A 27,249-nucleotide genomic window follows, 5' to 3' on the forward strand; every position below is an offset into this window, starting at 1 on the left:
TGGTATGGCGCTGCAGCAGCTCCCATGCCCTTTTGCCGGATCCACGGCACCGGCGCGCCAGAGGCGGACGGTTCCCATGGGCTCGGCGCGGCGACGGATTCCTGGACGGACGCAGATGATTTGTCCCCAATCCATGCCAAAAGAGGCTTCACCGGCGGCAGCGGCACCAGCCATGGCAGAACCTTCAACGGTGGCTTCACCGGCGGCAGCGGCACCAGCTCAATTTCTCCTGCTTTTCGGCGTCAACCAATTTTAGATCCAGCATGGTGAACTTCTTCCAATTTGTTTTTGTTTCAGCATTGTTGTTTCCATTAGCAATTTTGTCAGTGCCGTTACTCTATCTGTTTTGTTCTGAGGAGCATGATAGTGTGGTGTTTTGCTTCTATCAGTATTTGTTTTGTTTGGAGGAGCATGATAGTGTGGTGTCCTGCATGATAATTTAGACATGCATTGACCTGATATGTGATCCTTTTTTCTCATTAGACAATGAAGTTGGCAATATATATGCACTACCCTTTGACATTCTTTGTTTGATCAAACTGCTGCCGAGTATGAACTATTGATTGTTGTTTTTAATTTTGTGAAATGCATATGAACTGATGGCATGTGAGCTGATGGCATGTGAGCTGATTATATTTGGATGGTCCAGGAGGCATCTTTGTAGTTGGAATGTTAGAATTTACTAGCAAGTGAAGCTACTGTGAATATCCCTGTCCCATATCAAGGCAATGTTCTCTTATCTTTTATTAAAACAGCAGCTTTTTTGCTAAACTTGTGTGCCTACCTGAAGTGTACTCATAATGCACAAAATAAAAAATATTCCTTTTTTAGACTACCAGCCATGCCAATTTTGCTGGTGACATGCTATTAGTTATAATAAAACAGCAGTTATTCTCTGAATTTTGAGTCTGAATTAACATGCTGACATGCTGTTACTTCATTTATACAGGGAAAATAATTCACACCCACCTGGTGGATTTATGGGCATTTTGAACAGCGAGGCCAATTTTGTTGGTGCTCCATCTCACTATGCCCCTTTCAAGGCTCCAAGATTTTCCTCAATGGATGCAAGTTCAGCCCCAGATATGGATAGAGAGAACCAGCCGGCTGTAGTGGATGTAGATAAGCAGCCTGCTGCAGTTGATAGAGACAATGAAAATGTTAGGACTGAGAAGCGGATTTTGTGGACAGCAAAAGAAGATGAAAGATTAATGAGTGCTTGGATCAAGCATTCGACGGACTCAACCACCGGAGCCGATAGGAAGGGTGAAGCGTATTGAGGTGATGTTATCGATGAATACAACAAGAAAACAGCACCACAGAGGGCAAGGAATGCAAAGCAAGCCAAGGATCGATGGCACAAGATTAATAAGTTGTGTGACCTCTTTGAATGCGCATATTTGAAGGCTCGCAGGGTGTATACAAGTGGCTATTCTGATCAGATGTGGATGGAAGCAGCTGAGGATTTCTATGTGGAAGACAGCAAAAATGATGAAGGAAAACCTGTGTTAGGACCCTTTACTCTTAAGAATGTTTGGAAGATGTGTCGTGAAGAGCCGAAGTGGAAAACCTATAATGAAGGGCTGAAGAACGCTCGTAAAAGGAAGTCATATCACCTCGAAGAAGAAGGAGAGGTAAATGAAGATAGTGCAGATGAAACACCAAAACGTCCAATAGGCCAAAAGGCAGCAAAAAAGGCTGCTCTTGCTGCAAAAGGCAAGTCCAAGGAAGTAAATGAAGATGGAAAATCCAAAAATTCTGCAATTGACGTGGACAAGGTGGACAGACTTGGCAAGATACAGGAATGTGCCAATGCAGACCGTATGAAGATACTAGAATTGCAGAAAAAGTTGTCTTCTGATAAAATTGAGACCATAAAAATTGCCCATCTAACAGCACAAGAGAATAGAGAGTCAAAGAAGCTAGAGATGGAGGGGAAGAAACTAGAGATGGAGGCCAAGAAGATTGAGATGGAGGGGAAAAAACTAGAGAAAGAATCAAAAATGATGGATGCATATAATAGCCTCATTTCACAAGATACCAGTTCAATGACGGATGAAGAAAAGGTTGAGAGGGTTGCTGCCATGAAGTGTTTGAGGAAGATGCTTTTTCCTGAAATTTTCTAATTTGGTATGTGTTCTTTCTGTTTCCTGTTTTTTTCAAAAATTAATTCAACAAGCTGATAGAGTAATTTCTTGCAGATTCATCATGATGCACTGAAGTAGCTGCTGCCCTAATGTAGCTGCTGCCCTGAAATTATGACAGTGAAATGAGAAAAACTTTTTCTGTGAATGTGTAATGTGAACTGACGCATGGTGTGAATGTGCCATGCTTGTAACTGACGCATGGTGTGAATATGCCATGCTTGTAACTGACGCATGGTGTGAATATGCCATGCTTGTAACTGACGTGTGAATGTGGCATGCTTGTGAACTGACGGATTGTGTGAATGTGGAATGCTTGTGAACTGACGCATTGTGTGAATGTGGAATGCTTGTAACTGGAGGAGTGAATGCTCCATACAGTGCCGAGTACTATATATTTTTACGTCTGTTGGCCGCAGATTGCATTGCTCTTTAATCTACTGCTGTTCCACCTCTGCCACGCTCTGATCTTCCACCCAGCCAACTGTATGGAGCCATCGTCATCAGATGAAGCAGGTTATCTTGAAGACGACGACGACTTTGATCCTACAGAAGTGTTCACAGTGGATGATCTTCTAGCAGAGGATGAAATCTTCCAAGAAATTATAAATGAGATTGCAGATGAACTGAAGGCCGAGAACAATGAAGAATCATCAACTGGAAGTCACCGTCGTCGCCAGCTTAGTGGACCAAGAAGGATCATACCAAGGAATCGGCAATCAGGTCATGATGATCTTGTCGCTAATTACTTTTCCGCAAATCCTATATACACCGATGAGATGTTTCGAAGGAGATTTAGGATGAATAGGCCATTGTTCCTACGCATCGTGCACACGCTAAGAGCTTGGTCTCCTTATTTTACCCAAAGAGCCGATGGAATTGGTAAGCTTGGGCATTCACCCCTTCAAAAGTGCACTGTGGCTATTAGGATGCTGGCTTATGGCACCTCTGCTGATCAACTAGATGAGGTTTTGAAGATCGGTGCCAGCACTTCTTTGGAGATTTTGGGAAAATTTGCTGAAGGAGTCATTGCATGTTTTGGTGATGAGTATCTACGTCCTCCAAGACCCGATGAACTGGAAAAAATCTTAGAAGAAAATGAGGCACGTGGTTTTCCAGGGATGTTGGGAAGCATCGATTGTATGCACTGGGCATGGAAGAATTGCCCAAAAGGTTGGGCAGGCATGTTTGCACGTGGTGACAAAGGCGTTCCTACTATGATCCTTGAAGCAGTGGCGTCTCATGATCTTCGTATATGGCATGCCTTTTTTGGTACAGCCGGGTCTCAGAATGATATCAACGTCTTAAACAAATCACCATTGTTCATTGATGCAATAAAAGGCGAAGCTCCTAAGGTACAATATATGGTAAATGGAACACAATATGACATGGGCTATTATCTTGCCGACAAAATATATCCAGAATGGGCGGTGTTCGTGAAAACCGTATCATCTCCTCAGTCGGACAAAGACAAATTATATTCAAAAATGCAAGAAGGGGAGAGGAAAGACGTCGAGTGTGCATTTGGCGTACTGCAATCTCGCTTTGATATTGTTCGACGGCCGTCAAGGTTATGGAAGCAGGGAGACGTTGTCAACATAATGCAAGCTTGTGTTATCCTTCATAATATGATAGTTGAAGATGAGAAGGAATTGGCTAGAGTTTCATTGGATGTGAACGAGAATGCGAGTGCGACGATAGTACTCCCATCTGAAGTGCAAACAAGTGACAACCCTAATCCATGCTTCGCAGAGGTGCTTCGAAGGAATTCGGCTATCAGAGCTCGGCCAACACATAGGCAACTCAAGAAGGACCTAATCGAGCATATATGGCAGCGCTATGGACCTAATCGTGCACGATGATGTAATTATATTTAATATATCATTTATGCTTATGACTTTAAACAAATATTGTAATCGCAATCCTCTTTTATTTATATTTGATGTGGTTTTAATCAAATAGCAACACAATGGTACACAAAGTTGTGCTCATGATTGATCTTGGCTATATGCAAAGCATTAAACAACTTGCAGACAGTGAAACAGACTCTTCATTGTATGATTTGTCTGTATAGCTGTCTATTTGCTAAATTCGAGGTGCTTGCAGACAACCCCTGTCTGTGGACTGTACATGCCCTAATGTTTGTTGCTGGCAAGATCTCATTTATTGCCTAATATCATCTTTTCATGCATATGGCTGCCCTTAAGACACAGTCGTGAATTTTTTTTAACATGCTATGGTTTTACAGGTGTGCTGACTAACAGCCAGTCAGTGATGGAGTACGTTGAACGTTGAAAGCATATTGCCACATCAGCAGTCCAGCGCTGTCAGTGCTAGGTGCTCAGCCGACAGCATTCAGCAGTGCTAGTCCCTGTTTCGAAGCGGTCTGAATGTCAGATGGAACACGGATCTTCATTGCAGAGAGGATCACTATTTTTTCTTTTGAACGAACGGGCAAGAGGATCACTATTTGAACAATGAAATGTGTCACGCAGTCATTGATCACTGTGCCGTGGTTTCAAATAAAAAACACTGTAGCAATGGTATTGTAGCAAATCGATCTGGAGTGTTGGTTTCCGATCGAACGGTTGTGGCAGGGTCCTAATTTACAGGGCCGTTCCTGTTCCTTCTCTGCATGTGGCCCCTCCACTCATTATAGACGATCTGAATCTGAATCGTGTCTGATGATAGTTGTGGTGGATCGCCTGGTCAAATCGCTGTTATTAAGTAGCTGCATCGTAATTGGTCGGCGAAGTGGGCCCCGAGCCACGCCAGCATGCCGGCCGGCCGGCGGCGGGAGAAGCGGCGAGCGGGAAAGCACCAGCGCCAACAGCCCAAGAACAAAGCGGGCTGGTTCCGTTCCAGCCCAAGCAAGCAGGGCAACAACGTGCAGCGCCATCCCTCCCTGCAGGCACACAGCAACCAAATTTCTGGCCCAGCTAACCAGACAGAGCACAAGAGAGAGCCCAAATGGGACCGGACTTGCAAAGCCCAGCCAGAAAGAGTGCCCGGCACGTTTATGAATCTTCAATTTTTCTCCTCGACAGGATCTTTTTTGTTTTTGCGGCCAATCTCACGTTTATGGATCTCAATATGGCAGTATCATTATACTGGTATTTCCACCATCTATTTCTGGTATAATAAGGCGCACTGGCATTATATACAATTTGCACATGGATCACGCGGTAAACGGAATTGGCGACCTATATACCCGTAAAACACCTTGATTTTCCTTTGGGAAAATAAAAGCGAATACCATGATATTCCCAACTCACGCATGCCTGTACTTGAACTGTACAGTTTAAATTGAAAGTTAGTCCATTTTTTAGGAAAAAAAATTGAAAATTAGTCTTGTGCACGTCCCTCCCAATGAAATCGTGTCCAGGCACTCTTTTGAAAGTGGGGGGGAAAAAGCTGGAGCTAGCAGCGCTCTGCTTCCTCCATGTAAATGGGCCATCGTTCATTTGTGTTGGCGGTGTTGTTCTTTATACAGCGATTTGAGATAGTACGATGGAGATAGAGATCCAAGAAACGCTTCCAAGGTAAATATTCATTCACTCTACTGGTTCTTCTGCGTTCGTTTCAAAAAAAAAAAAATCGTTTAAAAAAAGCTAGTTCTTCTACATGTTCAAGGTCTGCTTCAAATTTTACTGGTTGTTACAAGCTTACAACGCTCGTTTCTTTGTTTCCATTCACCCCATGAGATGGTTCCTATTGGCGTCATAAACTTTTCATGTATCGCAGTACAAGTGCAAGAGTGTTTCCTTAGTTTGGACCGTTACTCTATCTCTATCTCTGTATCTATCTCTACTCTCTACGTTTTATATCTCTATATATCTCTAGGATTGTTTGGCAGTTATACGTTGACCCTCCCGTCTCCAACACACACCCACACACACACAAATGCTACCCACAGCCTCCTCTGCGACCCGATGCCCCGAGACTCATTCGGCCTCCGTATAAATGGGGTGTCGTTCCATTTGTGTTGGCGTGGAGTTGCTTCTTTATACAACGATTTGATACACCATGGACATAGAGATTCAAGAACCACTTCCTGAGGTACAAAATCACTCTCTCTACCAGTTCATCTGCGTTCTCTAGTAGTCTGCTACGCTTGCAACATTTCTTTCTTCGGTTCCCTTTTTCACGTGTGAAACTACTTTCTTTTTTCCTCTTGGCGTCACAAACTTATCATGAACACAAAGGCGCATATGTCTTCTCATGATAGCACACTTGCTTTTAACGGTCGAAACGAAGCTACGGATCATCAGTTGCACTTGCATGTGGTCCTTTCATCCCGAGTTGGTTTTTCTTTTGCACTGTGGAGAAGCTTTTCCATTTCTTTTGGCTATATTGTTGTGTTAGTTATCCTCCTCCCCTCGTGTTATTGATCTTGTTTGTATGTGTTGCATTCTCCATAGCTTTTCAGTTGTTGTCTCTTTTATGGTTGTTTTTTTTCCTTTTTCCTTTCTATTAATATAATACGGCAATCCTCTTGCCGATCTTTTCAAAAAAAAATGATAGCACATACAATTTTTTCTGCTCACAAATACCTGCTGGTCTGGGCATGTACGCAGTCATTTTAAAACTTGTGCTACCAATATCTTCCATTCACTCTGGATTTTACTGCAAAGGATCTTCTATCCCTTCCCCAGACTTGTCCGGAAAAGGTGCAAACGGTCTCAACAAGTTCTGAAACTGAAACTGTTATTTTAATTAGCTGGTGTTTGTACAAGTACCATTTGGTCGATTGTCCTTCAAAGAGAGTTTGTTTTTGTGGCCATGATGTCAAAATGAGAAACGATGGAGGCATATTAGAAATTCACTGCTTAGTGACAGCTTTCAGCTTGCTATTCAAGCTCAAGTCATCGCATACTTCTACATGTCCTAAAGAGAATTCGGTTTGTGTTATGACAGAATTCAGTAAGCGAAAGGACCACTGGCATCCAGGGAGCAAAACGCCATTCCGGCAGTTGGAGAGCATGCAGTTACATCTTAGGTAATCACAAGCTATTGGATCTCAGGAAATCTTTGAACGAATTTGGGAACTCTGGATCTCTAATACTTTCTCCCGTGAACATCTTTTTCCTGCTGCCAACTCTCTTACAATTTGCAGTGACTCAATGCTTCGAGGAGCTAGCGTACTACGGAATCCAGTTCAACTTGGTCACGTTTCTCAAGACGGTGCTGCACGAAAGCAATGTTACCGCGGCAAGAAGCTACACAAATTGGCAGGGGACTTGCTATATCGCACCGCTGGCTGGAGCCATCATAGCAGATTCCTATCTGGGCAGATACCTGACAACAGTGGCTTTCTTCACAGTTTACCTACTTGTAAGCATAAAACTTTCACCCTTTAAGAAACTATCAAGCAACTGATTATACTGCTGTTTTGTTTGGGCACTTATAATAATACGTGCTCATTGTTCTAGAAACAACAGCAACTAACTAGTTCATGGGTGTTGTTCTTGTTCAACACCAGGGGATGGCTGCAATGTCTATTTCAGCATCGTTCCTGAAGGGTGGTTCATCTCAGCCCGCTGTGTTCTTCCTTGGCCTCTACATGATGGGCATAGGAGCCGGTGGTATCAAGCCGTGTGTCTCATCTTTCGGCGCTGACCAGTTCGATGACAGCAGCCTAGCCGAGAGGTTGAAGAAGGATTCTTTCTTTAACTGGTTCTTCTTTGCAACCTACATTGGGAGCTTCGTCGCGGGTACCGCAGTTGTGTGGGTGCAAGATCACTACGGTTGGGGAGTTGGCCTCTGGCTCCCAACTCTGTTCATCGCGTTGGCCATTGCAAGCTTCTTGCTGGGCTCCAGTAAGTACAGGGTGCAAAAGCCCCTGGGGAGTCCAATTATAAGGGTGCTTCAGGTTATATTTGCAGCTGTTCGAAAATGTAATGTAGTTTTACCGTATGACGATTCTCTACTCCATGAGCTCCCAGAGAAGACACCAATGGCGGATGTCCATAAATTGCAGCACACGCCTGTTCTCAGGTACCAGTTGTTTGAACTTTGAACTCGATGTGTGAACACTGAAACACTTTTCACATAGGGCCCATCTTTACTGTGACTTGGCAATTTCGCTGTTCAGATTCCTTGACAAGGCTGCAGTGATCTCATCAACTGAAGACCCATCTGACTCTGATCCATGGAGGCTCTGCACCGTGACGCAAGTCGAGGAGCTGAAGGTGATCATCGGCATGCTCCCCATCTGGGCCACCGGAATCGTGTTCTTCGCCGTGCTCGCGCAGTTCTCCTCCACGTTCCTGGAGCAGGGCAGGACGATGAACAAGCATCTCGGCGCGTTCGCCATCCCGCCGGCGTCCCTGGCATCGTTCGACGCCGTCAGCGTCCTCATCTGGGTGCCCGTCTACGATCGGGTCCTCGTCCCGGTGGCCAGGCGGCTCACCGCCAATGCCCGGGGCATCTCGGAGCTGCAGCGCCTCGGCGCCGGGCTGCTCCTGTCCGTCCTGGTGATGGTGACCGCGGCGGTGGTCGAGACGCGACGCCTGGCGAGCGCGCACGGCGAGGGCCGGTCGTCGATGAGTATCCTGTGGCAGGTGCCCCAGTACTTCCTGGTGGGCGCCAGCGTCGTGTTCGCGTGCGTCGGGCAGACGGAGTTCTTCTACAACGAGGCGCCGCCGTCGATGCGCAGCCTGTGCTCGGCGCTGGCGCTGCTCACGGTGGCGCTCGGGAGCTACGTCAGTTCACTCGTGGTGACCATGGTGGAGTGGCTCACGACGAGGGGCGGCGGGCCGGGGTGGATACCCGATGACCTCAACGATGGCCATCTCGACCGCTTCTTCTGGCTCCTCGCGGTGATGAGCGCGCTCAACCTGGCGGTTTTCGTGTGCTGCGCTAGGCGGTACAAGCGCAAGAGTGTTTCATGAATCTTTTATTGTAAAACTGATATTTTGTGACATCGAATAGCTATTGTAAATGAGTGGTTTGCGCTCGGGAAAAAACATAGCATATGTTCTATGAACTAGGTGATTGAAAATTGAAACCTGGCATTTTATCGAAATTGCCGTCGCCGCGCGCTTCGCGAAGGCCGGGTCTGGTGACGCCTCCTCCCGACGGGGTCCTCGACGGAGACTCTGGAAAAGCGGCGCCGCTCAGATTGGGGATGAGGCCCGGCCGCCGGCGAAAGGACGGGCGGCGGGAAGACGAGGAGAACAAGCGACCGGCAGGAGGGGTGACATGTAAAGATATAGGGGGCAAATTGTTAATAATCGGGGTAAAGTAAAAAAAAAAAGGGTTGGATCGCGGCGGCGGAGCTCCGGCGAGCCTTCGGCGCCGCGGACGCGGGGCTGGGGATGCTCCAGAAATCGGAAGCGGCGAGGATAAGTTCCACTGCCTCGGATTTGAAGCCTCGATGAGAGAGCCAGGTGAACCGTTGGGTTGCGTCGGCGATCGATGGCCTCGACGGCGGATGAGGTGGAGAGGTTAGCGGCGGCGGCGTGTGGGGAGGAGTACGGGGCGCTGCCGGGGTACCTGCGGGACAACGAGTACATCCACCGGCACTACCGCTGCGAGTGGCCGCTCCCGCAGTTGCTGCTCTCCGCCTTCCCCATCCACAACGAGACCCTCTCTGGCTCTGCCATCCACGACCACAACAAAACACTGGAATTCGCTTGGAAGGCCTCAACAGAAATTGTGGGGGACGGGGGTAGTTGCGTCAAAACACACGTTTGGACCGAACCGAGCATGATTGCGTGAAGTCCACTGCGGCCCGTCTGATGCAAAGAAAGCAGCCCTGTTTCTTGATCTGCTCCTGCTGATTCTTCCTTGAACCGGGACTCCCAGGCGGAGCCCCTCAGTCTCCATGGTGGAGGCAGCAGAAGGCAGCAGACTGCTGTTGCAAGAAGAGGGCGGAGGGGGAGATCGAGAACGGCTCCTCCTCCTTCCACAGGTGAAGTTCCCATAATCATTTCTATCATCTATGTGGTTCTAATTCCATTGCCAAGTTTATCCCACCCAGTCTGAGATTTGATTCGTGCCTCCCCTGTCCTTGCCAGGCATTTTTCTTTCGTTTCTTTTTTTTTTTTAATTTGTTGAAAGGAAAATGCTGCACGAGGCATCCATCACCCTAGTCAAAAGTCAAAATTTAGATAAGAGTCAATTTCAATAGGGGTTTGTCGAACTCCTAGTATTAGTTCTTAACCTTTTTGTCTATCTTGGGAATATTGGTTTGGTTCCCGACCTTTCCGCTCGCCATATTTCCAGTGTTCTGCAATTTAGTGCCTTTTTTGAGGAAAACAGCAGGAACTCTGCTAATGCATTATGGGAAGATTAATTTTTCTTTCAGAATCTCCGTAGGTGGTTTGAAACTAAGTCCTATATTGTTTTAGCAGGATGCTGATCTCATCACAGGTGATGGATCTGTTGATATAAAAGGGCGTCCTGCCCCAAAGCACACCACAGGCAATTGGAGAGCATGCTTTTCCATTCTAGGTAAACTTTTCTCAGATACACACATTATAAAACTTCAGCACTATAGTTGCTGAGAAGGAAGTTTTTGCCTCAAATCACATAATAATTTAGAGTGCTGGGGGCATTTTCTTGTTCTGTTATCCAAACTATTCCTTTTTTCCAATGTATTATTGCCTTAAAACAATTTCAGTTTTCAACTATCCACCATTGTGATGGCGTGTAAACTGCAAGCTGTGCTTAAGATGATGCTTAAAATGGCTAGAGCTCAAAGTTTGGTCACCTCGTCATAATGGTGCTTACATAGTTCCACAGACCGAAGATACAACATAGGCAACTGCCACGATGTCTAATCAAGCATGACGCAATGGATTATGCACCTTATTTATCCTATGTGGGCATCTGTTCAAACACCTGCATTGTACATGCCCTTATAGAATGTTTGTTTCATGAGATTTTAAGTCCTCTATATTAAGAATTAGCCAGAACATTAGGTACAAATCACTTAAAAATGATCCTGTATACTATCATATGCTACAAATCAAAGTGAAAGTTGTCCGCATATTTATAAGTTCAGCAATGAGATTTGTCGAGTTTTAGCATCTTATCTTCTTGACAGGGACTGATGCTTGTCAAGTTTCAGTATTTTATCTTTTTTGACAGGCAATGAATTTTGTGAGAGACTGGCCTACTATGGAATTGCAAGAAACCTAGTTACTTATCTGAAAGTAAAGCTTCATCTAGGCAATCTTGAAGCTGCAAGAAACGTTACCACTTGGCAAGGGACATGCTATCTCACTCCCCTTATTGGAGCCATCTTAGCAGATTCTTACTGGGGAAAGTACTGGACTATTGCTGTTTTCTCATCAATTTATTTTATTGTAAGTGCAAAGATATCACCACCTAATCAAAGTATGACCCTAGTCTGGTACACATGAACTATTTGCGGTCATGAGCTAAATCAAATGCCGTGAATACGCTATTTTTGTGAATATTTTATATTTGATACCTGCCTTTTGCTGTTCAGCGTTAATACGACCACGTGGGATGTTAGATTGCATCAGCAGTGTTTGTGTTATATTCAGTTTGACTTGAGTATCTCTGTTCAATTTTTCTAATTTTATTTGTCAAAGAAAAATTGTGTACCCCTGCTTTAAGAGCATTTTAATCAACTATATGACCATTTTCTTTTTATTGAAGGGCCTAGCTATTTTAACGCTATCAGCATCAGTTCCAGCACTGCAGCCACCTACATGTCTAGGAACTGTTTGCCCCCAAGCAAGCTTACTTCAGTATGGCGTATTTTTCATTGGCCTCTATATGATAGCCCTAGGGACCGGAGGCATCAAACCTTGTGTCTCCTCCTTTGGAGCTGATCAATTTGATGACAGTGACCCAGTAGAGAGAGCAAAGAAGACTTCCTTCTTCAATTGGTTCTACTTCTGTATAAGTATGGGATCATTCATCTCAGGCACTATCATAGTGTGGATACAAGATAACTCTGGTTGGGGGATAGGATTTGCCATTCCTACTATATCTATGGCACTAGCTATTGGATGCTTCTTTGCAGCCTCAAATATTTATCGATACCAGAAACCGGGTGGGAGCCCACTCACAAGAGTGTGTCAGGTGGTTGTAGCAGCATTCCATAAGCATCATGCCGAATTGCCAAATGATATGTCTCTTCTATACGAAGTTGATGGCCAAACTTCAGCCATTGAGGGAAGCCGGAAGCTGGAGCACACAAATGAACTCAAGTAATTCTCATTTTCTAATTGCATCACTGCCTTACTTTTAGGGTTATGTGCCAGTGTATTGATAGAATTTTGGAAAATTACTAGACTGATTATATCTAATAAAACATAGAACATCAAAACAAACTTTTTTTTTCTGTTTCAATCTGTGTGTACTGGAAAGTAAGCACATAAATGGAACAAAGCAGAATATGGATTTATGGATAGCGCCAGACAACCTGATGCTCCAGTTATAAAAGAAAGAAAGAAAATGCTTTTACGTGTTGATTGTAGTTGTACTGTCTAAACTTTGGCCATCGATACGAGTATAGTTGACTCAAAATGTAGTTTGTACTATTTATAAATTTTCTATATTTGATAAATACATAATATAGCAGAAATTAGTTGTCAATATCTAAAATAACATTTGTTTGAGACTGGGTGGGGTAGCATTTTAGCAGTTCGCGTATTGGGCCCAATACAATAAGAGCATATTGGATGCCATTGAGATGTTAATAGTAATAATTGATCTGAGATTCTGTGGATGAAAATAAATTTATTGCAATACCTGTTACTGAGTCTTTTGCTGATGTTTAACTTGTAAGTCCATTGAAGTTAGGTATGCAACATACATAGAGGTTCAGGATAGGGCCAGAGACATGTGTTCCTCTTAATTATATTTGTTCTAAGAATGTTACTCTCTCCGTTTATAAATTAAATGGCGTTTAGGTCAAGGTAATTAGTTAACCATTAGCTAGTCCTAACGTCATTTATTTAAGAACGGAGGGAGTGTCTGTAAGTAGCTTGATTTGTGGACTTCTATTTTGTGGTGTTACTATGATGATATTTTTATATATCTCCCTTTTTTCTAGGTTCCTTGATCGAGCTGCCATTATCTCATCTGCTGATGTGAAGAGCGAATCTTCTACAGACCCATGGAAGCTTTGCACCGTTACCCAGGTGGAAGAACTGAAGATCCTTGTAAGAATGTTTCCCATCTGGGCCACCACTATCATATTCAGTGCTGTGTATGCCCAAAACTCTTCCCTGTTTGTAGAGCAGGGCATGGTTCTTGACAAGCGGGTTGGACCTTTCAACATTCCACCTGCATCCCTCTCAACTTTCGATGTTATCAGTGTCATCATCTGGATTCCACTTTATGACCGCATTCTTGTGCCAATAGCTAGAAAGTTCACGGGAAAGGAAAAGGGTTTTTCTGAGCTACAGCGGATTGGAATTGGATTGGTCCTATCCATTCTCGCGATGGTATCTGCAGCTCTTGTTGAGTTGAAGCGTTTAGAGGTTGCTAGGTCTGAAGGTCTTATTCATGAGAAGGTTGATGTTCCGATGAGCATTCTTTGGCAAATACCACAGTATTTCTTGGTTGGTGCTGCTGAGGTATTCACTGCTATAGGCCAAGTTGACTTCTTCTACGATCAGGGTCCAGATGCCATGAGGAGTTTATGTAGTGCATTCGCGCTTGTTACAGTTTCAGTGGGGGACTATGTAAGCTCAATCATACTGACGCTGGTTTCATACATTACAACTCAAGGAGGAGATCCTGGATGGATACCTGATAACCTGAACGAAGGCCATCTCGACCGGTTCTTTTGGTTGATTGCAGGGATAAGCTTTGTTAATTTTGTGCTTTTTGTTGGTTGTGCTTCAAGATACAGATATAAGAAAGCCCAGTAACTATATTACAATGTATAGTCAGTTACTGTAATTTAGTTTCACATTCATCAAATGCAATGGATTGTGCAGATAATCAGCATCTTCATCTAGGTTCCCATTTATGGCCGCATTCTCATCCCAATAGCTAGAAAAATCAATGGAAAGGAAAATGGGTTTTCTGAGCTACAGCGGATGGGAACTGGATTAGTCCTGTCCATTCTTGCACTGGTATCTGCAGCTCTTGTTGAATTGAAGTGTTTAGATATTGCCAGATCTGAAGGTCTTATACATGAGAAGGCTTCCAATGAGCATTCTTTGGCAAATAGCACAGTATTTCTTGGTCGGTGCATCTGAGGTGTTTACTTCTATAGGCCAAGTCGAGTTCTTCTACGATCAGGTCCCAGATGCTATGAGGAGTTTATTTAGCGCATTTGCACCTGTAACAGTCTCACTGGGAAGCTATGTAAGCTCGATCCCTGACAACCTGAATGAAGGCCATCTCGACCGGTTCTTTTGGTTGATTGCAGGGATAAACTTTGTGAATTTGATGGTTTACATTGGTTGTGATGTGAGATACAGATATAAGAAAGCCTCATAATCGTATTTACATAAAGTTCTTAGAGTAATGTGACTTTGGTTACCACATACTCATCAAACGTAATGCTATTTGTAAGTTGTTAGGTTTGCCTTTGACCGTGACTCACAAAAACAATAAACCATTATAACCACTACCTCTTCATATTTGCAGCATGTTTAAAACTTTTAACGTGTATATGCCTCATACTTACATGACTAATCCAAACGTTTACAGCGAAATTGATACTCTTAAGTGTTTTAAGGTTTGAGTGGGTAGTAACGGATCATGACCCTCGTGCCTCCTTCACAATCCAACTTAGTCCTTAAAATTAAGGGTTGCGGAGGTGGTAACGGATCATGGCCTCGTATCTCCTTCACAATCCAACTCAACCCTAAATATATCTAGCTTAAAATCATAGAGTATTTCAGCCTAATCCTTGTTGAGGCTGATCCTTAAAATTGCTAGGTTAAATTAGAGGGTCTTGTACCACCCCTAGTTGCGCCACCTAGCAAACGTTCACTTGATAGCTATAATGAACACTTAAAGGGAAAGAGAAGAAAATACACTAAACACTGATCTGTTGGTGCAAGTTTTTGTTGCAAACAAAATGAAACATTATTTTGACAAGTGCGAAACCAATTTGTAAGTGGCAACAGTCGCTCTCGCACAGTGGGCCCAGCCACACAGGGGTGCCCATGACATGATCCTGACTAAATTGTTCCTTGGTCACACTGCAAATGCTCTAGGAATTGCAGGGCTACTTATCTCAATATCTTGTTCTCAAGGAAAAAAACGTTGGAGTCATCGTGACGCGAAGTCCACTGCGCCCCCCAGACTGATGCCAACAAACCCACCTGCTCGGTGCTGCTGATTCCCTGACCGGACTCCCAGGCCCCAGCGGAGCCCCTCCGTCTCCATGGCCATGGACGAGGCAGCCGAGGGGAGCAGGCTGCTGTTGCAAGAAGAGGGTGGAGGTGGAGATCAAGAGCCGCTCCTCCTTCCACAGGTGAGGTCCCCGTTTCCTTTCTTCCTTCTTTTGTGTGTGTGGTTCAAATTCTATTGCGCTGCTTGCCGGTTTATCCTAGCTAGTCTGCGGGATTGCTCCTGACCTTGCCAGTCACTTCCCTTCTATTTTCGTTGAAAGCAAATACCTGCATAAGGAATCAATCATCCGAGTCAAAAGTCAAAACTCAAATAGAGTCTACAAGAGAAGGCAGTTCAAAAAGAGTCTGCATAAGGAACCTTTAGCTTTTGTGTACGAATTTATGATTCCATCATGTTTATTATAGCAGTCCTGAAGTTGTATACATGCCAGCTCCTAAATTCTGAGTTCAGGCAAGTGATGTAGAAACTTTGACTCCACACAAATAAATGTGAAGTCCTACTTTTAATTCTTGACACCTTTGTCCATGTTGGGAAGATTGATGTGGGGGCAGGTTTGCCTGCCTTTCCATTCCTCATCTGTCCAGTCTTAGTAATGCAATCCAGTGCCTTCTCTTTAGGAAAACAGAAGAACTCAGATAATTCATTAAGGGAAGATCAATGTATTTTCAGGATCTCCATAGGTGGTTTGAAACTACTAAGTGCTATTATTTTTTAGCAGGATGCTGGTCTTATCACAGGTGATGGATCTGTTGATATCGGAGGGCGTCCTGCACCAAAGCACACAACAGGCAACTGGAGAGCATGCTTTTCTATTCTAGGTACTCTCTTCACAAAAGCATGCGCCATAAAGATTCAGCAATATAGTTGCTGAGAACGCAGTTTTTGCCTCAAAACAGATAGCAATTTAAACTATTCATTTTTGCAATGGCATGTACAATGAAAGCAGTGCTTAAGAAGGTGTTTGACATGCCATGTCGAGCATCAATTTAGGAGCTCAAAGTTTGAACACTTCTTCGTTATGGTGCTTAGATAGTTCCGTGAACCGAAGATACTACATAGGCACCTGACAACCAGCGATGTTTAATCAAGCATGATGCTAGAGTAATTTTCCCTATGTGGGGAAACAAAAGAAAACCAGTTTTTTTTTTGTGTGTAAGCATCTCCAAAAACACCTGCATTGTACATATCCTTAGAGAATGTCTGTTTCATGAGATTTTGAACTCTCAGCATATATAAGGAATTAGACAGAAGCCCAGAACATTTGGAGGCATAATGTACAGAGCATTTTAAAAATAAACATAAATACTACAGAAAATATGGCGCAGATCAAATTGAAACTTGTAGACATACTTTTAAAGTTCGGCGATGAAGTTTATCAAGTTTAAGCATTTCTTGTCTTTTTGACAGGGAATGAGTTTTGCGAGAGACTGGCTTACTATGGAATTGCAAAAAACCTGATCACTTATCTGAAAGTAAAGCGTCATCTAGGAAATCTCGAAGCTGCAAGTACTGTTACCACTTGGCAAGGGACATGCTATCTCACTCCCCTCATTGGAGCCATCTTAGCAGATTCTCATTGGGGAAAGTACTGGACTATTGCTGTTTTCTCATCAGTTTATTTTATTGTAAGTACAAAAATATTGCCAATCAAGCTATAACCCTACTTTGGCACATTAAGCACCATATGCTGAGCGCAGAAAAAAGAAAATAAAATCACATGGTGCATATATGCTACTTAGTGATGAACAGTTTTATATTTGAACCCTTGATTTTTACAGTTCGACTTTATTATGAACATGTCGGATTTCGGATTGCAGTTTAGCAGTGTATTCAAATTAATTTGAGCATCTCGATATTCACAATGTTCTGTGATTTTATTTTGTGGTAGAAAAAATGTGTACGATCTATAACCAATTTATTTTTTAAAATGAAGGGACTGGCTACTTTAACACTATCAGCATCTGTTCCAGCACTGCAGCCACCTACATGTTTGGGAACTGCTTGTCCAGAAGCAGGCTTCCTTCAGTATGGCGTTTTTTTCATTGGCCTCTATATGATAGCCCTAGGGACCGGAGGGATCAAACCTTGTGTCTCATCCTTCGGAGCTGATCAATTTGATGACACTGACCCAGCAGAGCGAACAAAGAAGGGTTCCTTCTTCAATTGGTTCTACTTCTGTATAAATATGGGTGCATTCATCTCAGGCACTATCATAGTGTGGATACAAGATAATTCTGGTTGGGGAATAGGATTTGCCATTCCTACTATATCCATGGCACTAGCTATTGCATCTTTCTTTGCAGCCTCAAATATGTACAGATTTCAGAAACCTGGTGGGAGCCCACTCACAAGAGTGTGTCAGGTGGTTGTAGCAGCATTCCGTAAGCAGCATGCCGAACTGCCAAATGATATGTCTCTTCTATATGAAGTTGATAGCCAAACTTCAGCCATTGAGGGAAGCCGGAAGCTGGAGCACACAAATGAACTTAAGTAATTCTCATTTTTTCAATGAATCACTGTCTTACTTTTAGTGTTAGGTGCTCATACAATCTTGAAAAATCACAACATTGATTATACACAATTAAACATTGAAACTCAACATAAACTTTTTACTGTTTTTTTCGAATTTTAACAGTTTCAGTTTGAGTGTACTGGGAAGGACATAAATTTAAAAAAAAAGAATATAGAATTATGGATAGGGCCGGAGAGCCTGATGCTTTCTCTATTTACCAAAAAAACAAGAAATGTTGTGCTGATTGTAGTTGAACTGTCTAAATTTCAGCAACCAGTATCTTTTGAAGAGTGTATATTTAGAAATAATATGACCACATTTTTCAAAAACTAAAAAAAAGTAATATTAATAGTTTGCTATATGTTATAATACAAATTACAACAGAAATTAATGGTTGAAGTTGATTTAGGCAAAACTGTGTTGATGCCCAAAACAATCTTATTTGAGACCAAGTGGAGCAGTTCATAGTACCTCATGTGAGGCATCAAATACAACATGAGCATAATTGATGCCAATGAATCCGTAGTAGTGATATCTGAGATTCTGTGGATGAAAAAACTATTGCGGCACCTAGTACTGAGTCTTTTGCAGATGCTTAGCTTGTCAATTCATTGAGTGTAAGTATGTACTATGTAGCATAACTAGAGGTTCAGGATAGGGCTAGCCCACATGTGTTAATCTTAAAAAACTGTACGTTTTTCAAGTGTGTTTTGTCTGTAAGTATCCTGATTTACAGACTTCTATTTTTCACTGTTGTTGTGTGACTATAATAACATGTTACCTATCTCCCATTGGATAGGTTCCTCGATAGAGCTGCCATTGTCATAGCTGCTGATGTGAAGAGCGCTTGTACAGATCCATGGAAGCTTTGCACAGTCACCCAGGTGGAAGAACTGAAGATTCTAATCAGAATGTTTCCTATTTGGGCAACTACTATCATGTTCTTTGCTGTGTACGCCCAAAACTCGTCCCTGTTTGTGGAGCAGGGCATGGTTCTTGACAAGCGGGTTGGATCTTTCAACATTCCTCCTGCATCCCTCTCAACTTTTGATGTAATCAGTGTTATCATATGGGTTCCTCTTTATGATCGCATTCTCGTGCCAATAGCTAGAAAGTTCACTGGAAGGGAGAAGGGTTTTTCTGAGCTACAGCGCATGGGAATTGGGTTGGTCCTGTCCACTCTTGCGATGGTAGCTGCAGCTCTTGTTGAGTTGAAGCGTTTAGAGATTGCCAGGTCTGAAGGTCTTATTCATGAAAAGGATGATGTTCCGATGAGCATCCTTTGGCAAATACCACAGTATTTCTTGGTCGGTGCCGCTGAGGTGTTCACTGTTATAGGTCAGCTTGAGTTCTTCTACGATCAGGGTCCAGATGCCATGAGGAGTTTATGTAGTGCATTTGCGCTTGTCACAGGTTCAGTGGGAAGCTATGTAAGCTCAATCATACTGACACTGGTTTCATACATTACAACTCAAGGAGGAGGTCCTGGGTGGATACCTGATAACCTGAATGAAGGCCATCTCGACCAGTTCTTTTGGTTGATTGCAGGGATAAGCTTTGCGAATTTGATGGTTTTCCTAGGTTGTGCTTCAAGATACAGATATAAGAAAGTCCAGTAATTGTATTTAATGTATACTCATTCATGTAATGTGATTTCAGACACCATATTCATCAAAAGCAATTAATTGTACAGAATGGAATGTGTAACATGTGATGCTTTCAGCTGTCTTTCTGTGCAATTTTTCATGTTTTGAGTTTTTTTAAGCTGTAGACTGTAGTTGCCTTAATTGCATTCAAAGTGAAACACAATAACAACATACAGGTCATGCTAAACCATTAGCTATGGAGACTTTCACAACTAATCATCATAAATTATTGTTCTCATTTCCAGGACTTGTTACTAACAAATAACAGATAAAATAATGCATAAACAAAAGTCAATATTCTAGCATAAACGTGCAAGGTTTAGTAAGAAAGATATTTCAATTCGTCACTTTGTGAATTCCTCACCTTTCTTTCTGCTTTGCCAAGAGGAACTCTAATGTATGCTCATGCTTATCTGCAAGAAAAGAGCAAGTGTAATGAACATTTAGTAAACAACTCTACATCACACATTACAGCCAAAAATGTTAAAATATCATGATGTTCCAGTTTACCTAGCGGTTCGCAAAGAAGCAGAATTTCTCATATAACATGTCCACACCTGCCAGTTGTTGACAACAGAAGATGCCATGCATGGCCACAGCCAGATTTATTGATAGTTGTTCAGAATCTCAAAAAGTCAACCATACATACATGCAGCACAGATCACCAATAATCTCTGCATGAACAACTCCCATTCTTGAAGTGGTGGAATCTGTTAGAGTCCCTGACAATGATCTCTCTCTGCACGATCCGTGATATGAACTTAATAGTGGTATGACAGTCTCCACAAATGCGCAAATTCTTGAAAACCTTGATAGGAGCATCCCCGGGAGTGGCAATGATCCCAAAAGCAACAGCAAGCCGCTCACTGTGGTAACCAATGTCCTGCTCCTTCTGCTCGTCTTCTACATCATGAAGAACAAAGCCGGTGTCTGCCACATACCCTTCTTCCCTCATCTTCACATACAGCTTCTTCAGAAATGCATATATTTCTTCAGCTTGAGGATGCGACTTATCCCCAACAAGAAATACATGCACTCTTTTCCCAGCTTCGATCCAACTTGAGGCTGGCATTTTAGTTATGCCCTTTGACTCCATGATCCGTCTCACATTCTCAACTTCATCAAACAGACCAACTGACGCATAAATATTGGCTAGAGTAACATAGGTTGCTGGATTTTCAGGTTCTATTTCAAACAATGCTTCAGCTGCCCATCTTGCGAGGCGGACATTTTTGTGAATTCGGCAACCACCAAGTAAGGACGCCCACAGGAACTTGTTGGGCTTCACGGACATTTTGTTGATCATCTCTTCTGCTAGCTCAAACTGGCCTGATCGGCTGAGGAGATCGACCACGCAAGCATAATGATCAGCAGTGTGCTCAATGCCATATTCATTCTTTATCGAATGGAAGACCTCCAGACCTTTATTGACCAGGCCGGCATGAGCACATGCAGATAGAACACCAACAAACGTGACATGATCAGGCATGAATCCAGACCTCAAGAACAAGTCAAAGTAATGCAACGCCTCCTCTGGCTGCCCATTCTGGGCATAGCCAGATATCACGGCGGTCCGCGACACCAAGTCTGGCTTTGGCATCGCCTCAAAGATGCGCATTGCAGCCCCCATGTCCCCACATTTGGAGTACATGTTCATAAGCGCGCTCTCTGCAAAGCATGAGTCCCCTGCCCTGCTCTTTGCCATTCGACCATGCACCTGCCTCCCGAGTTTCTCGGAGGTGAATTCTGCACAGGCACGCAGAACCCCCGCGTACGTGAACTCATTAGGTCGAATGCCGCTCCGCAGCATGTGGACGAAGAGCCTGAAGCCTTCACCGCCACGCCCGGCATCGAAGTACCTCTCCACCATGGCCGTCCAAGAAACGACGTCCCGGACAGGCATCCGGTCGAACACGCTCCTCGCGTCGTCCACACGCCCGCACTTGGCGTACATGTCTGCGAGCGCGCTCCAGACGACGGCATCCGCGTCGATCCCTCTCCTGACCACGTGGCAGTGCAGCTCCCTCCCCGCGCGCGCGCACCGGGCGGCAGTGGCCGCGGTGAGCGCGCTGGACGCGGTGAATTCGTTGTCCGCGCCGGCGCTCCCGGGCTCACGCAGCATCCGACGGTAGAGCGCAAGCGCGGCGCGGGGCTGGCCGTGGCGCGCGTGGGCGGAGACGATGGCGGACCAGGAGAAATGATCCCTCCGGGGCATTCGGTCGAACAGCGCGCGCGCGGAGGCGAGGCCGCGCGGGGAGCGGGCGAGCGCAGTGACGAGGGTGTTGTAGGAGCACACGTCGGGGCTGGGGAGAGAGGAGAGGAGGGCCAGCGCGTCCGGGAGCGTGGCCGGGTGGGAGGAGAGCAGGTGCAGGATGCGGTTGGAGAGGAGCGTGGAGGGCGGCCGGAGCGAAGCGGCGGCCGCGGCGAGAGCGCGCGCGGCGGAGGCGTGGAAGGCGTCGGCGCGGAGGAGCGGGAGGAGGCGGTCGATGGTGTCGTGGAGCTGCGACGCCGTGGTCGCCGACACTGAGAAGGAGGGGCGCTTCATGCGGAGAGAGGCGGCGCGCGACGGCATGCATGGCCGCCGCGGTGATAGGCGGGAAGAAGCGGCGTTTGGACGCGGCAACGTATGGACTCAAACCGAATTACCAATTCCGCTTTACAGTTTAACACGGATAACTGTTGGAGCTAAACCATTGCTTCTTAAATCTTACTCCCTCCGTGGCTCCGTTCCAAATTATAAGCTTTGAAGAGTCAGCCAAATTATAAGCTTTGAAGAGTCGAACAATTTTATATTTGATCGCAAAGGTTTATGGCACCGAATAGATATACTATGAAAATATATTTAATGAAAAAACTAACGGTACTTATTTGGTATCATGAATGTTATTAGTATCATGAAGTACTCTATTATATAAATTTGATCAAACTTGAGATGTTTTGACTTTTCAATAGAGTTGGAATATCTTGTAATTTGGATCGGAGGAGGAAGTAATTATGTACTGTAATCTCTGACTCTGACAGTCTCTAGATCATTCTCTTATCTCTATATGTGATTCTGACATTGGACAAGAGAGATGAGCTTCTTTGCATAGTTGCATCATACCTTACAGCAGGAACATGATTTCAAGGCCTAAAATTCGACTGAACACATTTGTGTATTGCATGTAACTCAAGTTTGAAAGTTATGTCCATGAAAAAATCAAATCCAATGTTTTTCCACTGACTGAAAGGGGGCGAAAAATGCATTCTACATCATGTACAGGTACAGCACGGGTGACGTTTTCTGACCAACTGCTTGCATTGAGCTCACACACTGAAGAAAGAGTGCACTCAATCGCTGCAGGCGATGACCTATTGACAGATCCAGGGAAGAACGTGTGCAGGCACCAGGCAGGCGTGGTGCCTACCTTCCGTTATCCTCAGCAGCAGATTCATATAGATGGATCTTTCAGCTCTGCAGTGGCGAAGTCATCAATTCGTGGATATGCCACCTTTTCGTCCAGTTGATTTTGAGTCCAAAGCAACATCTTTAACAGGCTTGGAAGCTTCGGATCTGCCATTTGTGGGAGAAGGAATATACAAAGGAGCTTCAGTAAAGCCACATATTGTGACAAGGGAAAGCAAGGTAGCAGTTTGTGGATTCTAAACAAAGAAGACAAATATATAATTACATCACAGTATTGAATGATAGTCAACAATAAATTATAAACTGAATAACTAAGGTCCAATAAACTAAATTTCAATGTTTGAGCGCTGAAGGTCTTAAATACAAATGCTGAATATTTAAAATATTCCAGTATGTCAATTGAATTAACTCTACATCAGTACATCGCAAAAACAAAAAAAATGCACCTATGAGATAGTTAGTTTGATTGTCTAACCATGTTTGTCAGTCTAGCTGACTGCTTAAGTTCCACTTATATTACCAAATGCACAGGGATCCAGGTCAATGTTACAGCTACAGACGTGATGATATATTCCAGGTTGGCACCCATTGAAATTAGCTAGTGGTAAAAATTTTCATTTCCTTTCTACAGATGTGATAATATATTCCAGTTTGGTATTAATCTAATTTTTATACCCTTGAGATAACCTTGTTAACTTAATAATTCATTAATTTGACAAAAAATCAATGTCAAATGTTGTGAGGGGTTGTAAAATGAGAATAAATATGTCCATGTTTCCTCCTTTCTTCTTGGTTATTATGATGTACTGGCATTAATCTCACATTGTTTTATTCAATTACAGCTTTGAATTATTTAAATAGCAAACTACTCGATGCATATACAGAACACATGAAAAGATTAACGTAAAATTCTGTTAAATTATTAAATCTCCCAAGTAAATAGTAGATATCAGTCATATCCTAGAGATTCCTCAATATCCTTTGTACACGTAACTTACTAACCTTTCTCGTGACTTTGGCTTGTAAGAATAGCAGCATTAACTTCACTTGCAGTTTTCAAACGTTGAGAAACATCCAACAGTTCCCCATAAGGGCAATTTTTTACATCTTCAAAAACCAGTAGTGCTACGGTTTTCTCTATTTCCTCAAGAAATGTTTGCTGCAAAATCAGGGGGGAAAGCCAAAGTCAGTCATTTCTTCAAAGCAGTTCAGTTGTATGCAGAATAATTTAGATTTGAATCCTGAAACCTAAATTGACTGATAATAACAGTTATAGAAAAAATACATTTTCTTCACCCCTTGGTGCGAGTTCTTCCTGAGCAAACTCCAAAGCCTCACTTATTTTTCCCGCGCGAATCAATTCTATTAGTTTCTGTTGCTGAAGATGAAAGTATAGCTGGGGATTTGTGTCCAGAATCTGCATATAATCATCCAAGTCAGTATAAGGAGCCATGAGTTAATGAATGTTTTCTTCACAGAGCTCTCATCAGAACACATAACGAAAAAATATATGCATGCTTCTGATAATGGAAAAAAAATGAAATATTAGATAGGATCTTTATGACCTTGAGGGTAGACCCTCTCTATTTTTTTAAAAAAAATAATAAGAATATTTTTAAAAAAAAATCACAGTTCTCACAATGAGTGGCTAGCAATCTACTTGATTGCTTCTGGTATAATCAATGAAACAACTTTGATCAGCCATATGTGCACTCTGACTGATTTTTTCCCAGCCATCTATGTTATCCGAGCTGTATGCACAAACAAGCAGAATCCTCCTACAGACAGCTATTCTCACAACTTTGTTAGCTATTTTCAAGAAGGGCAATAGGAGGGTGGAAATATCCTTCTGAAACATAAGATTTAATATCTTAACTCTTGTTCTATGCTACACGATGTTTGTGAAAAAAGGATGTCACATTGGGATCCTCACCTCATCACTCATTAGTACTGGGTAAACATTCTCAACTCCGAGTTTTACCAATAATCAATGATGCATGATATATTCTGCTATTTTTTCATGTTCAAAGTACTCAGCCCTAACTCCTAAATTGGTGCAAGCTATGATGCTGCTTATTTTCATTTGTTCCTATCAATTGCAAAGATGTTCAATAATGCAGCCTGCTCAGCAGGAAGCCCAGCTCTTATTTGAACAGCAAGTACGCCAAACGTGGATAACTGATATAAAGAGCAGAATAGCTGGCATGAACTGATGACCAAATCGGAAGCATATCATTTGATACCAAAGGAAGCTGTTACTGCCTACTATCCAAAGTCCGAACACATGAAACATCTACATTAACACACAACAAGACACCAAATAAGATTTTATTCCTGTATTCCAACCAAACTAGTTGCTGCTCTTAATTGCTGGCAAATATGGAGAGACCACAAACAGAGCATCCAAATTCCCCACATTGCAAAACTGAGTGCTTCTCTAGTTGACTGTATTTATGTTAGACGCCAAGGATGGATGGAAACTAAATATATACAACCCAACCACCACAGGCTACTTCAAGGTCTTCAACAGCACAGCAAAATACCCAAATATGCATCTCGGTGGCTATTCCAAATTTCCAGACAGGTTCAACATAAGCTGGAAGTAAAGTAATATTGATAGGAACAGAGTCAGAATCAACCGTGGGGTTAAGATCGTTGATTTTCTCGATGGCCTCCTGAACATTGCCCGATTGTACTGCTTTCTTAACCTCCATCCGATCCGTGATGGTCGCCAGGTCAATCTCCGCTGCAAAAATAAAATCAGAAATCCACACCAATTCTCCTACGGAACTTCAACAGCGGAGAGAAGGGAGGGAGGAACGAGCAGTACGCTGGGTGCCGGACTCGATGCGGAACTTGTCGGCGGCGTCAACGAATCCCTCGGTGACGAGGAAGTTCATGACGAGGCGGTTCATGTCCTCCTTGCGGATCTTGACGTCGCGGAGCTTCCGCTCCCACTCGTCGCGGGTCACCACCTTCTTCGAGGACGCCATGGAGGCCGGGGAGTCGATGGAGTCCAGGTCGCGTAGGACGATGCGGGAGAGGAACATGAGATGGGGGGGCCAAGGGCAGAGGTGGGGGTCGGACCGCTGGGCCGATCACGCAGTCGACATACAGGAGGGGCAAGGCAGGGCGGGGCGAGGGAGGGAGGGGCTAGGGTTTCGCCGCGAGGGAGGGGACGGCCGGAGCCCGGAGGATGGATTGGACTGGGACTGGGAGAGCAGCAGGGGATGCGTCGATGTCGGGGCAGAGTCCGGAGGGGGGGAGAGTTGGCTGTTACTTGCAACAGTATCCAATTGCCTAAACTGGCAAATCAGGGGATTTCGTTGGGTTCTACGGTTTTAGCCCCCTTTAGCACGGCTCATCAGCTCGAGATATTTTTGATTCGGCTAACTCCAAAACAGCTCACAAGCGAAAGCCGGGCAGCAGCCCTAGAAATCCTGCTCTCTGTGTTTGTCCACTGGGGAGAAGCCAAAAATAATGGCTCGTACCGACTTCTCCTCATCTTAACAGCTCATTTTCCATCTTTGTCCCCATAGGAGGAGCAGTGGACGGTGCCGATACGAGGCGGACGATGATAGCACGAAGTCCGGCTTGAGGGTAGGCACAGCCAGTGCGGCACGCTCGCGTGGAGCCGCAGCTGCCACACATGGTGACGACGCGGCAACGGTCATGGGCCTAGGCGCGATCAGGGCAGCCGGCAGCACGCAGGCACAGCCGCAACCGCGTGGGGCCGCAGTCGGAGTAGTCGGCAGCGCGCCGGCACGGCCAAGCGGCGCGCTTGCGTGGGGCCACGGCGTGGGGGCATAGCCGCCGCCCAGGTTTGGCCTAGCGGGCGCTAGGATGGGGAGAGGGAGAGGCCGATCAGATAAGGAAGAAAGGAGGGGAAAAGAAAAGAAGAGGAGAAGGAAAGAGAAATAAGGAAGGAAAGAAAAAGAAAGGGGAAATGAAGAGAAAAAGAAAAGGAAAAGAGGAAGGAGAAGAAAGAAAGATAAGGGTACTATGGACATTTCACATCTTCTTTCCAGTCTAAAAGTAGGAGAAGCTATTTTACCAAACGTTTTTCGAACAACACGAGCTAGAGTTAGAAAAAGCCGCTTGACCAAAGAAATCAGAGCCAAAGCTATTTTCGCATGAGCAAAAGCTGTGCCAAACGAACCTTAAATGCAAAGTATTTCTAAGTATATATTGAATAAAGAACGAGTTCTTTTAAAAACACTTCCGACCTAAAGATATACC

At 44.0% G+C, this 27,249-nt stretch overlaps 6 protein-coding genes, 1 long non-coding RNA gene and 1 pseudogene across 10 annotated transcripts; 5 read left to right on the plus strand and 3 right to left on the minus strand.

The window, feature by feature from the left end:
* The first annotated feature begins 24 nt into the window (after positions 1-24).
* On the plus strand, positions 25-2,126 carry LOC140221233 (uncharacterized; annotated as a pseudogene).
* Positions 2,127-2,718: 592 nt separating this feature from the next.
* On the plus strand, positions 2,719-4,032 carry LOC140221421 (uncharacterized). The gene has a single exon (XM_072291016.1). It carries the CDS (start codon positions 2,924-2,926, stop codon positions 4,004-4,006), a length of 1,083 nt encoding a protein of 360 aa, XP_072147117.1. The 5' UTR covers positions 2,719-2,923; the 3' UTR covers positions 4,007-4,032.
* Positions 4,033-7,093: 3,061 nt separating this feature from the next.
* LOC140221318 (uncharacterized) lies at positions 7,094-9,294 on the minus strand. The gene is made up of 2 exons (XR_011897081.1): positions 9,155-9,294; positions 7,094-9,000 (listed from the first exon to the last, which is right to left on the minus strand). It is a non-coding gene; the product is annotated as an uncharacterized lncRNA (long non-coding RNA).
* LOC117837758 (protein NRT1/ PTR FAMILY 8.3-like) lies at positions 7,633-9,162 on the plus strand. Its single transcript, XM_034717518.2, has 2 exons — positions 7,633-8,141; positions 8,239-9,162. Exons 1-2 carry the CDS (start codon positions 7,639-7,641, stop codon positions 9,035-9,037), a joined length of 1,302 nt encoding a protein of 433 aa, XP_034573409.1. The 5' UTR covers positions 7,633-7,638; the 3' UTR covers positions 9,038-9,162.
* A 526-nt stretch (positions 9,295-9,820) lies between the features above and the next one.
* On the plus strand, positions 9,821-14,510 carry LOC117837743 (protein NRT1/ PTR FAMILY 8.3). Of its 2 annotated transcripts, none has more exons than XM_034717497.2 (5): positions 9,821-10,059; positions 10,502-10,601; positions 11,241-11,458; positions 11,778-12,334; positions 13,183-14,510. In XM_034717497.2, exons 1-5 carry the CDS (start codon positions 9,973-9,975, stop codon positions 14,003-14,005), a joined length of 1,785 nt encoding a protein of 594 aa, XP_034573388.1. In that variant the 5' UTR covers positions 9,821-9,972; the 3' UTR covers positions 14,006-14,510. The 2 variants fall into 2 exon arrangements, with proteins under 2 accessions (XP_034573388.1, XP_034573389.1); XM_034717498.2 differs by having other exon boundaries at positions 9,906-10,059; positions 11,221-11,458.
* A 612-nt stretch (positions 14,511-15,122) lies between these two features.
* On the minus strand, positions 15,123-22,588 carry LOC117837741 (pentatricopeptide repeat-containing protein At4g37170). 2 transcript variants are annotated; one of them, XM_034717494.2, is made up of 3 exons: positions 20,115-22,588; positions 19,969-20,017; positions 15,123-15,712 (listed from the first exon to the last, which is right to left on the minus strand). In XM_034717494.2, exon 1 carries the CDS (start codon positions 22,174-22,176, stop codon positions 20,266-20,268), a length of 1,911 nt encoding a protein of 636 aa, XP_034573385.1. In that variant the 5' UTR covers positions 22,177-22,588; the 3' UTR covers positions 15,123-15,712; positions 19,969-20,017; positions 20,115-20,265. The 2 variants fall into 2 exon arrangements, with proteins under 2 accessions (XP_034573385.1, XP_034573383.1); XM_034717492.2 differs by lacking the exon at positions 15,123-15,712 and having other exon boundaries at positions 17,380-20,017.
* Positions 15,426-19,686, plus strand: LOC117837742 (protein NRT1/ PTR FAMILY 8.3). 2 transcript variants are annotated; one of them, XM_034717496.2, is made up of 5 exons: positions 15,426-15,567; positions 16,165-16,264; positions 16,854-17,071; positions 17,380-17,936; positions 18,758-19,686. In XM_034717496.2, the coding sequence occupies exons 1-5, from the start codon at positions 15,478-15,480 to the stop codon at positions 19,575-19,577; spliced, it is 1,785 nt and encodes a 594-aa protein (XP_034573387.1). In that variant the 5' UTR covers positions 15,426-15,477; the 3' UTR covers positions 19,578-19,686. The 2 variants fall into 2 exon arrangements, with proteins under 2 accessions (XP_034573387.1, XP_034573386.1); XM_034717495.2 differs by having other exon boundaries at positions 15,433-15,567; positions 16,162-16,264.
* Positions 22,589-22,740: 152 nt separating the features above from the next.
* Positions 22,741-26,297, minus strand: LOC117837755 (protein GID8 homolog). The gene is made up of 5 exons (XM_034717515.2): positions 25,841-26,297; positions 25,650-25,756; positions 24,296-24,427; positions 24,013-24,169; positions 22,741-23,157 (listed from the first exon to the last, which is right to left on the minus strand). The coding sequence occupies exons 1-5, from the start codon at positions 26,058-26,060 to the stop codon at positions 23,036-23,038; spliced, it is 738 nt and encodes a 245-aa protein (XP_034573406.1). The 5' UTR covers positions 26,061-26,297; the 3' UTR covers positions 22,741-23,035.
* Between the last annotated feature and the right edge of the window lie 952 nt (positions 26,298-27,249).

This window comes from Setaria viridis, chromosome 9 (assembly GCF_005286985.2).
Source record: "Setaria viridis chromosome 9, Setaria_viridis_v4.0, whole genome shotgun sequence".
Taxonomy (NCBI): Eukaryota; Viridiplantae; Streptophyta; class Magnoliopsida; order Poales; family Poaceae; genus Setaria; species Setaria viridis.

Coding starts and splice junctions, on each gene's coding strand:
- LOC140221421 (XM_072291016.1), top strand. CDS start 2,924: ATGTTTCGAAGGAGATTTAGGATGAATAGGCCATTGTTCCTACGCATC.
- LOC117837758 (XM_034717518.2), top strand. CDS start 7,639: ATGTCTATTTCAGCATCGTTCCTGAAGGGTGGTTCATCTCAGCCCGCT. Junction 8,142..8,238: donor CAGCACACGCCTGTTCTCAG/GTACCAGTTGTT, acceptor TTCGCTGTTCAG/ATTCCTTGACAAGGCTGCAG.
- LOC117837743 (XM_034717497.2), top strand. CDS start 9,973: ATGGTGGAGGCAGCAGAAGGCAGCAGACTGCTGTTGCAAGAAGAGGGC. Junction 10,060..10,501: donor GGCTCCTCCTCCTTCCACAG/GTGAAGTTCCCA, acceptor TTGTTTTAGCAG/GATGCTGATCTCATCACAGG. Junction 12,335..13,182: donor GAGCACACAAATGAACTCAA/GTAATTCTCATT, acceptor CCTTTTTTCTAG/GTTCCTTGATCGAGCTGCCA.
- LOC117837742 (XM_034717495.2), top strand. CDS start 15,478: ATGGCCATGGACGAGGCAGCCGAGGGGAGCAGGCTGCTGTTGCAAGAA. Junction 17,072..17,379: donor TCTCATCAGTTTATTTTATT/GTAAGTACAAAA, acceptor TTTAAAATGAAG/GGACTGGCTACTTTAACACT. Junction 17,937..18,757: donor GAGCACACAAATGAACTTAA/GTAATTCTCATT, acceptor CCCATTGGATAG/GTTCCTCGATAGAGCTGCCA.
- LOC117837741 (XM_034717494.2), bottom strand. CDS start 22,176: ATGCCGTCGCGCGCCGCCTCTCTCCGCATGAAGCGCCCCTCCTTCTCA.
- LOC117837755 (XM_034717515.2), bottom strand. CDS start 26,060: ATGTTCCTCTCCCGCATCGTCCTACGCGACCTGGACTCCATCGACTCC. Junction 24,170..24,295: donor CACCAAGGGGTGAAGAAAAT/GTATTTTTTCTA, acceptor CTGATTTTGCAG/CAAACATTTCTTGAGGAAAT. Junction 23,158..24,012: donor AAGCCAAAGTCACGAGAAAG/GTTAGTAAGTTA, acceptor CACAAATGGCAG/ATCCGAAGCTTCCAAGCCTG.